At 35.2% G+C, this 14,308-nt stretch overlaps 1 protein-coding gene across 5 annotated transcripts in view; it reads left to right on the top strand.

Moving 5' to 3' along the window:
• Positions 1-14,308, top strand: part of DPYD (dihydropyrimidine dehydrogenase) — a 966,631-nt gene that overhangs the window by 382,734 nt on the left and 569,589 nt on the right. For all 5 annotated transcript variants that reach the window (XM_034653966.1, XM_034653962.1, XM_034653963.1 and 2 more), the window contains one exon: positions 7,127-7,311. In XM_034653966.1, coding sequence (XP_034509857.1) covers positions 7,127-7,311 — 185 coding nt within the window. The remainder of the gene's footprint in view (positions 1-7,126; positions 7,312-14,308) is intronic.

Here is a 14,308-nt window from a genome sequence, read left to right as displayed (position 1 = left end):
TATATATATATATTAAAGAATTTTATTTATTTATTTGACAGAGAGAGAGACAGCCAGTGAGAGAGGGAACACAAGCAGGGGGAGTGGGAGAGGAAGAATCAGGCTCCAGCAGAGCAGGGAGCCCGATGTGGGGCTTGATCCCCTGACCCTGGAATCATGCCCTGAGCCAAAGGCAGACGCTTAACGACTGAGCCACCCAGGTGCCCCCACCCCTTGGCTATATTTAAGATGATAATATCTACCTTAAAGAGTTGTTTTGTGGCTTAAATGAGATTATTATGTGGAAATATACAGCATCATACCTGCCTCATACAAGGGATCAATAAATGTTGATTGCTTTTCTTTAATGTTCTTCATTAGGTGAGGATGATATAAATGAGATGTAAGAAGTAACTAAGAGAGTTTCCTTTACATGAATTGTTAGAACATGGTAACTGACTGGATGTTGAGATCATTGGAGAGAGGAGTCAAAGATTATGCCAAGATTTTTAAGATTTATTTCTAGGTCCTTTGAGAAAGGAGAATAGGAAAAAGTAGCAGTAGAGATTGAAGAGTGATCATGGAGGTAGGTGGAAAATCAGAAAGTGTGGTGTCATTGAAGCTAAGCTAAGGGACATTTATGAGGAAGAAGTTGTAATCTGCTAAATGCTGCTGAGAAATGGAGGAAGGCAGTGCCACAATTAGGGTGAGACAAGTGAGGTGCCTACCTGCACTTGAGCCTAAGGTCCTGAGCCTGAGGACCTTCTTAAGTTTTATTCTTTGGGTGCCTCACTCCCCTCACCACAGCCTGATCCTGAAACAAGGTGATCACTGAGGAGAGTCACTGGATGTGGCAACCTAGAGCTAATTAATCATCTTAGTGAAAAGAGTTTTAGTGAAGTTTTGGGAGGTTTAAAAATGAAAAATACATGTATGTACATGCTTATGAGAAACAATTCAGAGGGAGTGGTTGATAATAGAATATGTAATCGAGGGAGCAAAATGCCTACAAAGTAGGAGGAGAGGATCCTAGGGCTCATGTAGAGGAACTGGCCTTTGATAAGAGGGAGAGTTCTTTAATTATTATAAATAAGAAGGAAGATAGGGCACCTGGGTGGCTCAGTTGTTAAGCATCAGCCTCTTGATTTCGGTTCAGATCATGATCTCAGGGTTGTGAGATCCAGCCTCACATTGAGCCTCGTATGGGGTTCTGTGCCTGTGCTAGGTGTGGAGCCTGCTTAAGATTCTCTCTCTCCCTCTGCACCCCCCCCCGCAACTGCTCTCTTAAAAAAAAAAAGAAAAAGAAAAAGAAAAAAAGGAAGAGAGATAGAGTGAACACAGATCCAGTAGGTTTGTAGTTTGGACAATGGGATGACCAGGAATTTCCCATATAATAGGTTCAATGTTCTTTATTAAATACAAGAGAAAGCCTTCTCCTGACAGTGGAGGACAGGAAAAAAAGGAACTTCGTCCATCAAAAGTTTGAGGAGAAGAGAAAAGGTATAAATGGTGGATGGTGGTCACAATGAGTAGAAGACATGAAAGGGCAAGCTTACTAATATCAATCATGAAATGGTGAAAGGCCCAGGAGAAGCTTGTAAGCTGGGTTTTGGATGTGATGATTTGGAAGGGACAGTATAGCATGTACACTGGAATCTCTAAAAGGTAGCTAAAAGTGCCAGAATAAAAGAGTTCAAGGTTGTGACTGAAGTCATTTTCATAGAGATGAAGTTAAAGGCACCTGACTTGATCTGGGAAGAAGATGAGATGAGGAGGAACCAGAGCCCAAGATGGACAGTTTAAAGATAAGGAGAGCCTGAATAGAGTAGCATTCTGCGAATCAAAGAAAGAGATCAAAATTAATGTGATACAAGTATCGGATGCTACAAGAAGGTAGAAGGGAGGAGGAATGAGGTCACAGAATTTAGGGACCATGGAGATCATATTTCCATTAGAGGACAGCCTGGAAGGAATAATTGGGTGGTGAAGAAAGTAGACAGTCAGTGTAAATTACTCTAAATTAGGTAAAGGAAGAGGTTAGAATGAGGGAAGACAACTATGACAAAACTAAAGTTTTTCAAAATAGGAGATGAGAGGAGAGGGGGGATGTGAGAAATGTAATATTCTAAATAGAGTCGGAGATGATATTTGAGCTCCTGTAGGAGTGGGAAGGTGCAGAATCAAGGTTAACATTTGAGGGGTTTACAGAAGGACAATGATGAATCTTCACTGTGGGTTCCATTGTGTCTGTATATTGATTCAAATACTTAGGCAGAAGGTAGATGTGAAGAAAAACTCATGCCATCCAGACCTGATACTGTTAGTGGAAGGCATTCTCTGGGTCTGTCCCTTCGTTACCCCAGGTTATTTTATTGAAACAGAACTCTGATATCCCAGCCCTGTAATTAGAATTCATTTGCTCTTGGTGAGATTTTGCTTTCAGCTCTGAATAACTGAGATTATTGCCTCAGCTCGCCTTTTTGTTTCATTGTGCTTCGGTCCTATTGGCTAATAGGTTATGCAAAAATGAACAACTAGCGTATAGATGAATTCATCCATGTTTTCAAGATATCATTTTATTATAAATGTTGAAATTTTTTAGCCCCCCATTGTTTTATAGCATATCAAACACTCCAAAGAATACTAATAATCCTTCTTCATTATGATTTCTGTTGTATTGTTTTATTGTTTATGCAGAATTAATTTATATTTATGTACTAAAATATAACATTCTTGACATCTTTTTATAAATACTGAGAAATATACTTGTCATATGCTCATGGGTTTCTCTTCTATGTATATGACAGCACAGCTACATCAGTTTAATTGACCTTGGCAATCTGCATCTGCTAGTGATGTGTCCCTGAGGGACGGTTTCTGCAATTTTAAGCTGTGGCTTATTGAAGAACTTGTGTGTCACAATACAATTAAGTCTATATAAAAAAAATCATTTCTTGCATAACATTAAATTGACTAAAAGTTCTTATTTCAAAACCATTTCTTGTTTTAAAGCCACCTCAGAGTGTCTTTGTTTTTTAAATAAGCTCATTCGAACATAGTAGTAATTAAAGCAGAAAATTAACATAAATCTTGAATGTTTGGTATGAATTAAGGATGTTTTCGTTCTTTTTAAAGACTGCATAAAATTCCAGGCACCATCTCACTTAACACATTTCTCTCCCATTTGCAGAATAATATAGGCTGTGAATAAGCATGTTGTAGGGTTCTTTTTCAAGTTCTTTTTCTGTTCAACTGTGGAGCTACTGGGACATATGCTGCAGTCTCCATCGAGATGCAGCCTCATGGAAATCTGTAGGAAAAGTGCTCATATCATAGCAGAAAATCCCTCTCCCCTCACTCTCGTTATTTTATAAACAAGGAAGAAAAAATACAATCCTTCTATTAATATTCATTTAACACTTCATAGGAAATGGCAAGCAGTTATTTGGTTTGCAAATGTAAATATACATTTTTCATCCACTTATGCTTTCACTCCTTCCAAGCTAGATAAAGGCAGAACAGAAGATGTGCTTCTGAGATTTATTTTCATTGTGTTTCAAGTTAAATGTATCAGCAGAGCTGTGAGCGAGCTGTGAGGAGTTCATAGAAGAATAGTTACAATGATGAGGAGGATGAAAGTCTTCTTCATAAGAAGCAGCTAAATAAATGAACTTCTTTCTGACAAATTATTCATAAAATGCATGTGGATTTTTTTCACCGAATCCTCGATTTGAGTTCTAAATTGAATACTTTGGAGCTTACAAAATATAGTTAGATAATAGAAATAACTGTATTTCAAAGGAATCATTGAAATCATGAAAGGTGTTATTTGGATTCATAATCTGAACCAAAGTTTCAATAAATAAGTGGATTATCTCCCCCTTCCTTTTCTCTATTTTATTATAAATGTTGAAATTTATGTATATACAAACATAGAAATGGACGCATATGGATTATATACTTAAATATGGAGACCACTGTGCCAACAGGGAATGATCCTAAACATTTGGTGTTCAAGTTGTAATGAACAGCCCTTCTTGCATTAGCTGCTTAGTGCCACTGATAGAAAACATTTTTTACCTACTGTGGCATTTCTTTTATATTCATATAAATTGTCCATGTTCTGTTTTTCCAAAGATGCTTTGTAGATATTGATGAGTCAACGTATAGATATTAAAGTGGAAACAAAGGATCTCTATATTGATTGATGCAAGCTTTGCTGTAATGTATTAATAACATCATAACCAACTGCTTAACCTCGTTTTTTTTTTTTAATTTATTTTTTAAATGAAACTATGGACGTGCTAAACTGAACAGCTCTAAAAAGATTAAGGGGAAAGTTGAGTAGATAGTTTTTAAAAGGGGGCTGAGATAATTTTCAATACAAAAGAAAAATCATTTTCTTTTTTGGAACACAGTGTGAGAGAGTTCTTTGATTATTAGTGAGGTTAGCTGGATATTAGAAATGATAAAATAATTAAAACAGTTAATAATCAGGTCCAATACTTCAAGGTATAAATGAATCAAATATTGAGGAAAGAGTGTATTTTCAAGAGTAAACATGAGTATGTATGAATGTTTAGGGACATAAAATCATACAATGCATACATCATGGAAAGACCCGTGAATAGAATAGTGCTTTTGAATTCACAAATAAATACTCCTGGGGTGGCTTATGGTGTTGGTGCTGAATATTTTAAGAAATGCAAGATTTACTTATTAAGCTTACAATAACATTTCCTGACTACTTATTGACCAAGTTAGTGATGGAGCTCTAATATTAAATCATACTATTTACTTTCTGAAGACATAGGAAATTATAACACATATTACTTAAGAACTTCACTTTAATTCAGCAGGCATTTAGTCAGCACCTGTTATGTATAATGCACTGTACTCAAGGGTTAATTCAAGTTTTGTGAGGACTGAAGCTTATATAATTTGAGGATCCCTTTATGAAAAAAGAAAAAAAAATTGCAAATTCAAATTTAGGCACAGGGCCTTAAAAGAAGACCATGCAAGTGAGAAACCCTGAAGCTTAAGCTTCAAAAACTTTACAGTATATATGTCTTTGACTCTAATAGCTGCTATGGGAAATCAAAGATAACTAAGGCATAATCCCTACCTTGCTCAAGCTTAGAGTGAAATCTGTGCTAACCTTCAAGGATACTCCTATAAAAAAAAAAAAAAAAGAAAGAAAGAAAGAAAAGAAAAAAAAAGAGGAAAATGTATAAAAGGGCTTTGATCTCCTGGTAAAATAATTTTAGATTCCTTCTCGTTTAAAAATCTTTATTTCAGTTCTCTATATAGAACAGAGTCGTATCAAAGTCTTAGACAAATAAGGTCATTTCTTACAAGAGAACTGTTTTTTACTCTCTTTATCTCCCATTACATAAACCATTCAATGGTGGTGGGTTGCAGTTACCATTATTATTTTAATAGGTTGAATTGACAAGCCATGCTCACTGTTGACTTTTTTGCAACTCAAGTAACTGTCAACAGATGGTAGTGATGATCTGTTATGCGATGGGGAACAAATGATAAAGGTGTCTTTTCATGTGACCTTTAAAGACATTAGAAAAATCTTCTCAAAATGCCATTCTGCATTGAAAATAATTACATGAATATTTAATTTTACTCTCGATGAAAGGTGAAATCACATCAGAGATATAAACACTATCAGATTTTTAAATAAAAACCTGAGCACAATAACATTAACCCATCTGTTCATTCATTCATTCATTCATTCATTCATTTATCCATTCACTCATGCATTGAATGGGGAGTGTCTCCTTTGCTCCAAGTACTGTAATAGGCTTTGTGGTAGGGTGGCCAGTGGCATGAACACATTGCTATTCTCATGGAACCTACAGTCTTGTGGGGAACACATGATCAACAGTAATTCCTTAATAGTTCTCTAAAATTCTAATATTCTTCAGGTAGAAAACTACAAAGCCTTATTTTTATGTCTCGGTTTTCTATTATTGTTTAAAAGAAATGGTTTTAAGTATCAGAATTTTTTTTTTTTTTGCATTTGGTTGTTTTATTCTAAACTTGACTCATTAATCTGTTTAACAACTAACTTTTGTGTTCCAAAATTTTACAGTCTATTGAAGTTTAAGTAGTTATATTCTCTTTTGAATTAAAGTAAAGAATAGCTCCATAAGTCTGTCCTGAGATGCTGTACTTAAAATTCATGACATGAATACCTGGAGAGAATATTTAATCCTAAACGCTGGCTCAGTTTGCTCCATTATAGATGGTGCTACTATCTTTATGCCCTTCTTCTCTTGATGAACCCTTTCTGTAACTTACATTGTTTGATTTCTTCCAATTATCAGGATCATGTGTCTACTCAAAGACATTCCTTTAGATACTTTTCTTAAAGGAACTCAAACTCTTCCTTGTTCCATGACACATTTAGATTCATTGGAACATGGCAAATAACTTAAAATTCTTTTACAAAGCAATTTCCACAAGGAACCAATGATAGTACTTGTATTTGTTGATTTTTATAAAATAAACAGAAACTGATGGCTAATGTAGCTATATTTTGGGTCCATTGAATTGCTTAACACTAGATGAAAATAATTTGGTGAAAACGTAGAATTTGTCTTGTTTTATTTATAAAATTTCTTGTTGTGAAAGGAAGAGACTGGCCATTGACCCAAATTCACAATATAATTTATACCTGTTACACACAGGAACAAGTTTAGGATCATATGAGTAATATCATATTTGTGAAAATAATGGTATGGACAAAGAAGATTTTAGAAAATTCATTTTATATTCATTTAAAGGGATTTAAATGGATTTTGTACACATTAAAATATTTGAAGGGCTGCACTTCCCTTCTTCCTGGATCTGTACTTCATAGACATAAATACCACGTCTGACATACTGCCCAAATTTGGAGTCTTTAAAACCTACAGGTGAGGTATACTTTGAATTGATTAAGTCAGTATGCTTTGTATGTATTGTTAACTCAGATATTTCATTAACTTTCCATTTTTATGGTTCATTAAAAACAGTTGTTTGAATCCCTAGAACAATAATTAAGTCATAATTTTTCTAAATTTTTGAATTATTGTTACATGATGCACAGATTAGTCATTGCCTCTTGTCTTTCACTTTTTTTTTCTTCCAGTAAAAGAAGCCTTGAGCCCTCTAAAATTTAACAGATGGAATCTCCCAGAAGTAGATCCAGAAACTATGCAAACCAGTGAACCATGGGTGTTTGCAGGTGGTGATATTGTTGGTGTGGCTAACACTACAGTGGAATCAGTGAATGATGGAAAGCAAGCTTCTTGGTACATTCACAAATATATACAGGTAGGCATTTGCCATCACTTTTAGCTAATTTTTTCCAATGGATATACACTTCTTCATTTATTTTTGCTACTCATTCATGTAAACATTTATATATGGTATATAATAACTATATATGACATCTGTCACATACATATATTTACTTGGATAAAAAAATTTTTTTAACATGGACTGATAGCACAACTGTTTAGTTGATTGAAAATTCAGTGTGCATTTCTACAGGGAAATCCTATGAAGTTATTAGTTCTGCTGTGTTCAAAATATTTATCAAAGGCTTAAAGACATAGATAATAAATTTATCAAGTCTGGATGGTACACAATATGGTAGTAGATAAGAGCTGTATTCCTAATGATTTAACACAGTCCAGAAAACTATGTTGTCTGTCCATTTGAATCAGATGAGTCCCTATCCATTTCCCAAATTATATGCACCTAATTGAAAAGAAAACAAATGTTTTATGAATTTCAATTGTAATTTTTTCACTCTTTAGTTTTATGAAACAAATGCAGAATGTAAAAATGATAAAACATAAAGTTAAACATACTCTTACAGTAACTGGGTGGTCATGGGGAAGAAAAAGGCCATAATTACTAGATCATAGTTGTCTCGCTTTTTGACAAAATACTCTGTTTTCTTCTTGCTCTGTAATTTAATTAAGTGTAGATACAGTGATCTCCTTTATATAAAATGTTTCTGGAAAAGTTTGCTCTTATTAATAAAATTCTTCTTTCTTTCCTATTTTGAGAAAGACTCTCTATTCATAACATGCTGTCTGCCTGTCTTTCAGGTTCTTTTGTTTGTTTCTCACATGCTAACAAAATTTACTTTGTCTTTAATGTCTTCTTGAATATTTTTCTTCCTCTTTGCCATGACCATTTAATCTTTATGGTCACCTTCCTATTTTTTTCTGTAACCTATGCAGGACTTCTTACCTACCAGGGACAGCCTAGAGTTGGTATTGATTATATCATATTCTTTATGTTCAATTCACTGACCTAATCCCACCTCAGCCCAGCATCTCTGAGTAGTGGGGCCTGGGATGTTGTGGTCTAGGCCGTAGTGTGGTCTCCCAGGGCTCTAAGAATGGGTGTAACCAGCCTATAGGTCATGCATAGAGACAAAAGTGTGATTTAGGAAACAGTGTTTTGTGGAGATGACAAATCTAAAATAAGAATGCTGTCCAAATCACTCATAAGTCAAAAGGGACAAGGCTAGGAAGAAAACGGAAAAGGAATGCAATTTTAACAGGCAGAAACCTGGGAACCCAAAGGAGCAAAGTTGGTAGTAGCTCCAGCTCCAGTCTCTGGAGCACCTGTACTTTGGAGAGTCTCCATAGTCTCCGAAATACACTGAGGGGTGGTTCAGCTGCCCAGGGTGGACTCCTGATTTGGCTCCTTTTGCTCTTTCTGTTGCAAAACTTATCACCCTATATTTCTATTTCCTGATTTTACTCTTCTTGTCACAGCACTCTCCATGGTCCCAGTTGCACTTCCGTATAACTCCCTCATCTGTATTTCCATCTGTGTAATTCCATGATCTAGCTGTCTGCTGATAATCTTCACTCGTGTGCCTAATGTATATTTCAGATTCACTGGACATCACTTGGTTACCTACACTTCGAATCCATTGCTATTAAACTAAATATACTCTTCTAACCCTGTTCCACCTCCAGTATTTAACGTTTCTGACGTTTCTGACATTAACGTTTCTAACGCTTCAAAGCCTCTAAATCAGTGTTCCTCAGACTTCTAGATTACTGATTTACAGATTACTCAGACTACTACAGTTTTCAAAATCAATTTTGAAACCAAAATAGGCCTGACAGCTTCTTCTTTTGCTGAGTAATGGCATTAAAGCAAGCGTTCAAACACATGAAATTAAAACATTTGCTATATTATATATACAAGAAATAATAAGAAAGTTTGTGAGAAAAGTAGGAAACAATATCTCAGAATAAGCTACATTTAAGAAAGTATGCTTGAAAGACATACACTAGTGTGTTTACACACACATATTTTTCTCGTTATAAAATAACACTTTTGTACACATCTTTACTTATGAACTATTTAAATTTTATTTTCCTCTTCTCTCTCTCACGTATTTATCTGGTCAATTCTATCCCTGTAAAGACTCTTTCATACAATTACTTTAATTTGCTTGTTTTTTGTGCCGAATACAATTTTTGGTTGACCAGACATCTCACTGACCAGAAAGTCTGTTAACTTCTTGAAGAAATGAGAGTAGAATCAGAAGATAAGAGAAAAGGCTCTTGTGCTAAGCCAGATGAAACCTAGTGAACGCATTAATTTAGTTTGCAGGAATGAAAATGGTGGGAAGGCAGAGATACTAAATGGATTTGAAAGGTAAAATTGAGTGAGGGACAGGGGAAAAATGGATGTGTTAATTTTTTTCTAAAGATTTAAATCCATTTATAGCTTTTAGATTAAAGTGCACAGAGAATATTTACTATATTTGTGATGATTGTGGTTTTGTCATACTTCACAATTATCATTCTAAAGGATTCCTAAGGGTGTTTTTCTTTTGACTTTACTTTTATCTTTTGGCTTCCCTGAATCTAATAAATGTGTACTGAAAAAAATGAGCAATCATTTTATTTAGCTTCCACTTACTCATAAAAGGAAAGAAACAGACTTTTTTTTTTAAAGATTTATTTATTTTATATTTATTTATTTATTTAACAGAGAGAGAGAGAGAGAGCACGAGTAGGCAGAGCAGCAGGCAGAGGGAGAGGGAGATACAAACTCCCCACTGAGCAGAGAGTCCGATGTGGGGCTTGATCCCAGGATCATGACCTGAGCTGAAGGCAGACCCTTAACTGACTGAGCCACCCAGGCGCCCAGAAACAGAATTTTACATGTGATGAAAAAGAAAAGTGCACGTGCTTTAAAAATACCTATTGCTAAGAATGATAGTATTTGAAATATAAAATAAAAAATTCCTGACCAGTAAGAGTTTTGGTTTTGGCTGAAGGCTTTAGACTTGTCAACAAAGTGTTGAATTGCATTTTAAAAATGGAGTAGAAATGGAAAGCAGGTAAAATCTCTGTCAAGTAAAATCAACACTTCCGTCTTCCTGCCTGTTGGTTGCAAAGTGCTAAGCAGTGATAAAACTAAAAAGGAACATAGAGACAAAGTGATATTTTTCTCTCTCTGCACTGTCATTAACTTAGTTCTGTCCTCTATTGCCTCTTAAAATTGCCTCCACTTCTTCCCTTGTCAAATCCAGTGAGCCTGTCCTGCAGCCAGAGTCATCTTTCTGGAGTACAAGTTGGATCCTCATTTCTTCATTTAAAACCCTTCAGAGGCTCCTCTTTGCACTCAAGATAAAGCCTATTCTCCTTAGCTTGTGAGGCTAACTTGAATTTCCCCTAGCACGCCAAGACTTCTCCTGAATCTGGGCCTTTCCCCTACTCCCCTCATTTCATCTGTCTCGATCCTACTTCTCCTTCAGGTCTTGCTTCCTCCTCCTCTTCCAGGCACATGGTCCTCCTGTGTGCTCAGTAGCAGCCCCTTTCCCTGACTGAAGCCTGCCTACCTGCACTGTCTCTGCACAAGCCGGTGGCCATGCTTATTTATTGTTACGTCCTCAAAATAAATAGAGTAGTCATCTATTAAATAGGAAAAATACATAGAATGAGATAATTCATTTTAAAGAAATTTAAAGAGGAGTTAAGAAAACTAATGAGTTTGTTATATAAGTTCATTAACATTGTAAATAAATGTTTCCTTCAAATGCAACATCCGTTAAGAAAAATTTCATAATGCCTGAAGTGTATTCATGAATGAAGGTTTATCACTGCTTATCTTATGTTTTACATTAGTTGGGGGGGAAATGGAACACTAGATAGTGTACTTTAAAAATGATTTAATACACACATTATAGTATTAATTCATGCATGCAATCATTGCAATTGGATATTTTGAATTTATTTGTAATATGCTTTTTCAGACACATGTGATTATTTAAAGATATCCCTGTTGGGATTTCAGTAATTCCCATAGTTGTCTGAAGAGAGCTTCACTTATTTCATTAGTTAATTTGATCAGTTACCATTTATTGAGTACCAGCTGTTGGGCCCAAGACACTTGACTTTGGGAGAGTAACAAAGTGAATAAATGAGGAGAGGTAAAATACAGCAGTTAGAAATTTGGGCTCTGAATTAAAAAGACCTGATTTGAAACCCAGTTCCAATACTTTCAAACTGTGTGACCTGAGGCAAGTTACTTCATCACTCCAGGACATGGTCTTTTCAGGGGCAAATAAACTATTTATTAATAAATGAGCAATAATATTTAGAGTTTTAAAATGGTTTTAGAGAACAATTATAAAAATATGAGATTTTGAATAGAAAGCATAGTATAGGATTTTAACAGACAAAGATTAAAAGAGACTATTTCTGGTAATTATGAAAGTAATTTATTTAGCCATTTATTTATTCATCCATATACATCCACCTGTCTATCCGTGTAGTCATTCGGCATGGATTCATTCATTCATTCAATAAACAATTTTTTTAAAAAAAATAGTGGTTTCATCTTTAGATAGTACTAATTTGTAGGTTTATAAATGTGAATTAAAACATGAAACTTGCCATTAATAATCTCACAGTCTGGTAGGAAAGACAGTGGTGTAAACATGCATCTGATATAATATAATAAACTCAGTAATAAAAAATGTAAAGGCACAGGGTAGCATGGAAGAGATAATGATTGTTTCTATTTATTTATTTATTTTCATTATTTTTTAATGATTTTTTATTATATTATGTTAGTCACTATAGAGTATATCCCCGGCTTCTGATGATTGTTTCTATTTAGATGTGGGTATCAGGATGTGGAGTCAGCAAAGGCTTCACAAAAATCAAGATACAAATAAAGAGGGAGGATAAGAAAAACTGAGTGATTTGAATTAGTGGAACTTAAAGGGGACTGCTGACTAACACTGTAGGGCATGCTCACCACCCAGGGGAATCCCAGAGAAGGGTACTAGGGGGCTGAGATCCTGACCAAACTCCACTCACCTAACAGTGGTATCTTTTGTTGTGCTGCTTCTATTCAGAGGAAGGGGTGCCTTCCTTGAATTGTCACAAAGGTGCTTTCTGCTTGTGCTGTAAGACTTAGACCTGTGCCGTGGCTTCTTTCAATTTCACCAGAAGGCATTCTGGGTTAGTGGAGGCCCTGAACATAGAGAATACATAGGAAAAATGGGAGAAAAGATCTGTGATTATACTGGGGTTAGGACATGATAAGAATACCCAATTTAGGATTTTAATTTGGGGTAAATAATGAGGCAGAAATGTGGTAAGAGTTATTTGCATAAAGAAGTGGTTGTGTCAGATCTTGTATTAATATAGAGAGAAACATTTTCCAATTTGTCAACATTTCCCTCTTTAAAAGTCTTTATTTTATTTCATATTTTTTTAAAAGATTTTCTTATTTATTTTAGAGAGAGAGTGAAAGAGAGCATGGGGGGTGGGCAGGGGAGAGGCTTCCTCTGAGCAGGGAGCCAGATGGCTGGGCTGGATCCCAGGACCCTGAGATCATGACCTGAGCTGAAGGCAGATGCCTAACAGACTGAGCTACCCAGGCTCCCCTAAAAGTCTTTATTTTATGATATTAAACTTATTTGTCTTTATTTAGTTGTGCTAATAAATGATCCAATATGACTTCACCTTTGTTGTTTATAATACTATGATGTTAGTAGGAGTCAAGGCGTATTTGAATTTTTTTCTTCTGCTTGAATAAGAATTACTGAATATCTAAGATAATTTTGACAGTGTACCCTAAGAAAGAGTATGTAACTGCAAGAATGACTGTAGCTAAACAACAACAAAAAAAATTCTCTTGATTTTAAAATTTATTGCACTTTCACTTGCATCTTTCCAGTGGATATATTTATTTAGCCAGGGTGCATGTGTTTGTCTGTGTGTATGTGTCTATATGTATGTGTACATGTATGTGGACAGATAGATAAAAAGTTCTGTACTAGGAAAAAAAGAAATTAACCACATGAACCCATCAACCTTTCTTCAAAAGGTGCTTTTAGCAATGTGTGAATGCAAGGATTACCCATGTGAAATAGAGAATAGACACATAATAAAATCGAAAGCTAATTTTACTACAACCAATAAATACTACAGTAGTCCAAGAGCAGAGATCAGTGTTGACTAGAATTATTGGAGAAGACTCATGAAAGAAGTGCTCCCTGAATTTTACCCTCCTTGGAACATACCTGTTCTATTTACTGTCATTGTAATAATAGCTACTATATTTGTTTAGCCTCTATTATACATTGTGTATGTTTTGGTTACAATGGGTATCATTATCTTTATATTTTTATTTCTTTAAAGGTTTTATTTATTTATTTAAGAGGGTGAGAAAGAGAGAGAGGGAGAGAGAATGCGAGTGGAGGGGGGAAGAAAGGGGAAGAGAGAGAGAGAGAGAGAGAATGAATCTCAAGCAGACTGCACACTGAGCTTGGAGCCCAGTGTGGGGCTGGATCTCAACCCTGAGATAATGACCTAAGCTGAAATCAAGAATTGGAGGTTTAACTGACTGAGCCACCCAGGCACCCCCATGAGTATCATTATTTTTATTTTGTAGCTTTTAAAAATAAAGTCTCAATAGATAAAGAAACCTATTCTAGTTTAAGTATCATCTTAGTAATGAAGCCATTGAACATATGTATTTTCCCCTTGATTGAACTACTTTTCTGATACTTTTCAACTCTGAATTTTTGTTCTTGCTAATCATCTGCAGCCCTAGATGTCTTCCCCTACAATATGTATTAAAATTTAAAAATAAAATAATGCATTAGGACTGTGCCTGAGTGTTCCTCTATAGTTGAAACTGAAATCAGAAGATTGTGATTGGAGGCTGTAGCTTATGTATAACTTAGTTCTGTTTAAAAATATACCTTAACCAGAATGATTAACTGACTAGAAAAGTTCTAAGATTAGTCCACATCTCCTAACTTCAA

This window comes from Ailuropoda melanoleuca, chromosome 2, assembly GCF_002007445.2.
Source record: "Ailuropoda melanoleuca isolate Jingjing chromosome 2, ASM200744v2, whole genome shotgun sequence".
NCBI lineage: Eukaryota > Metazoa > Chordata > Mammalia > Carnivora > Ursidae > Ailuropoda > Ailuropoda melanoleuca.
This window is presented reverse-complemented; position numbering and strand designations above follow the sequence as displayed.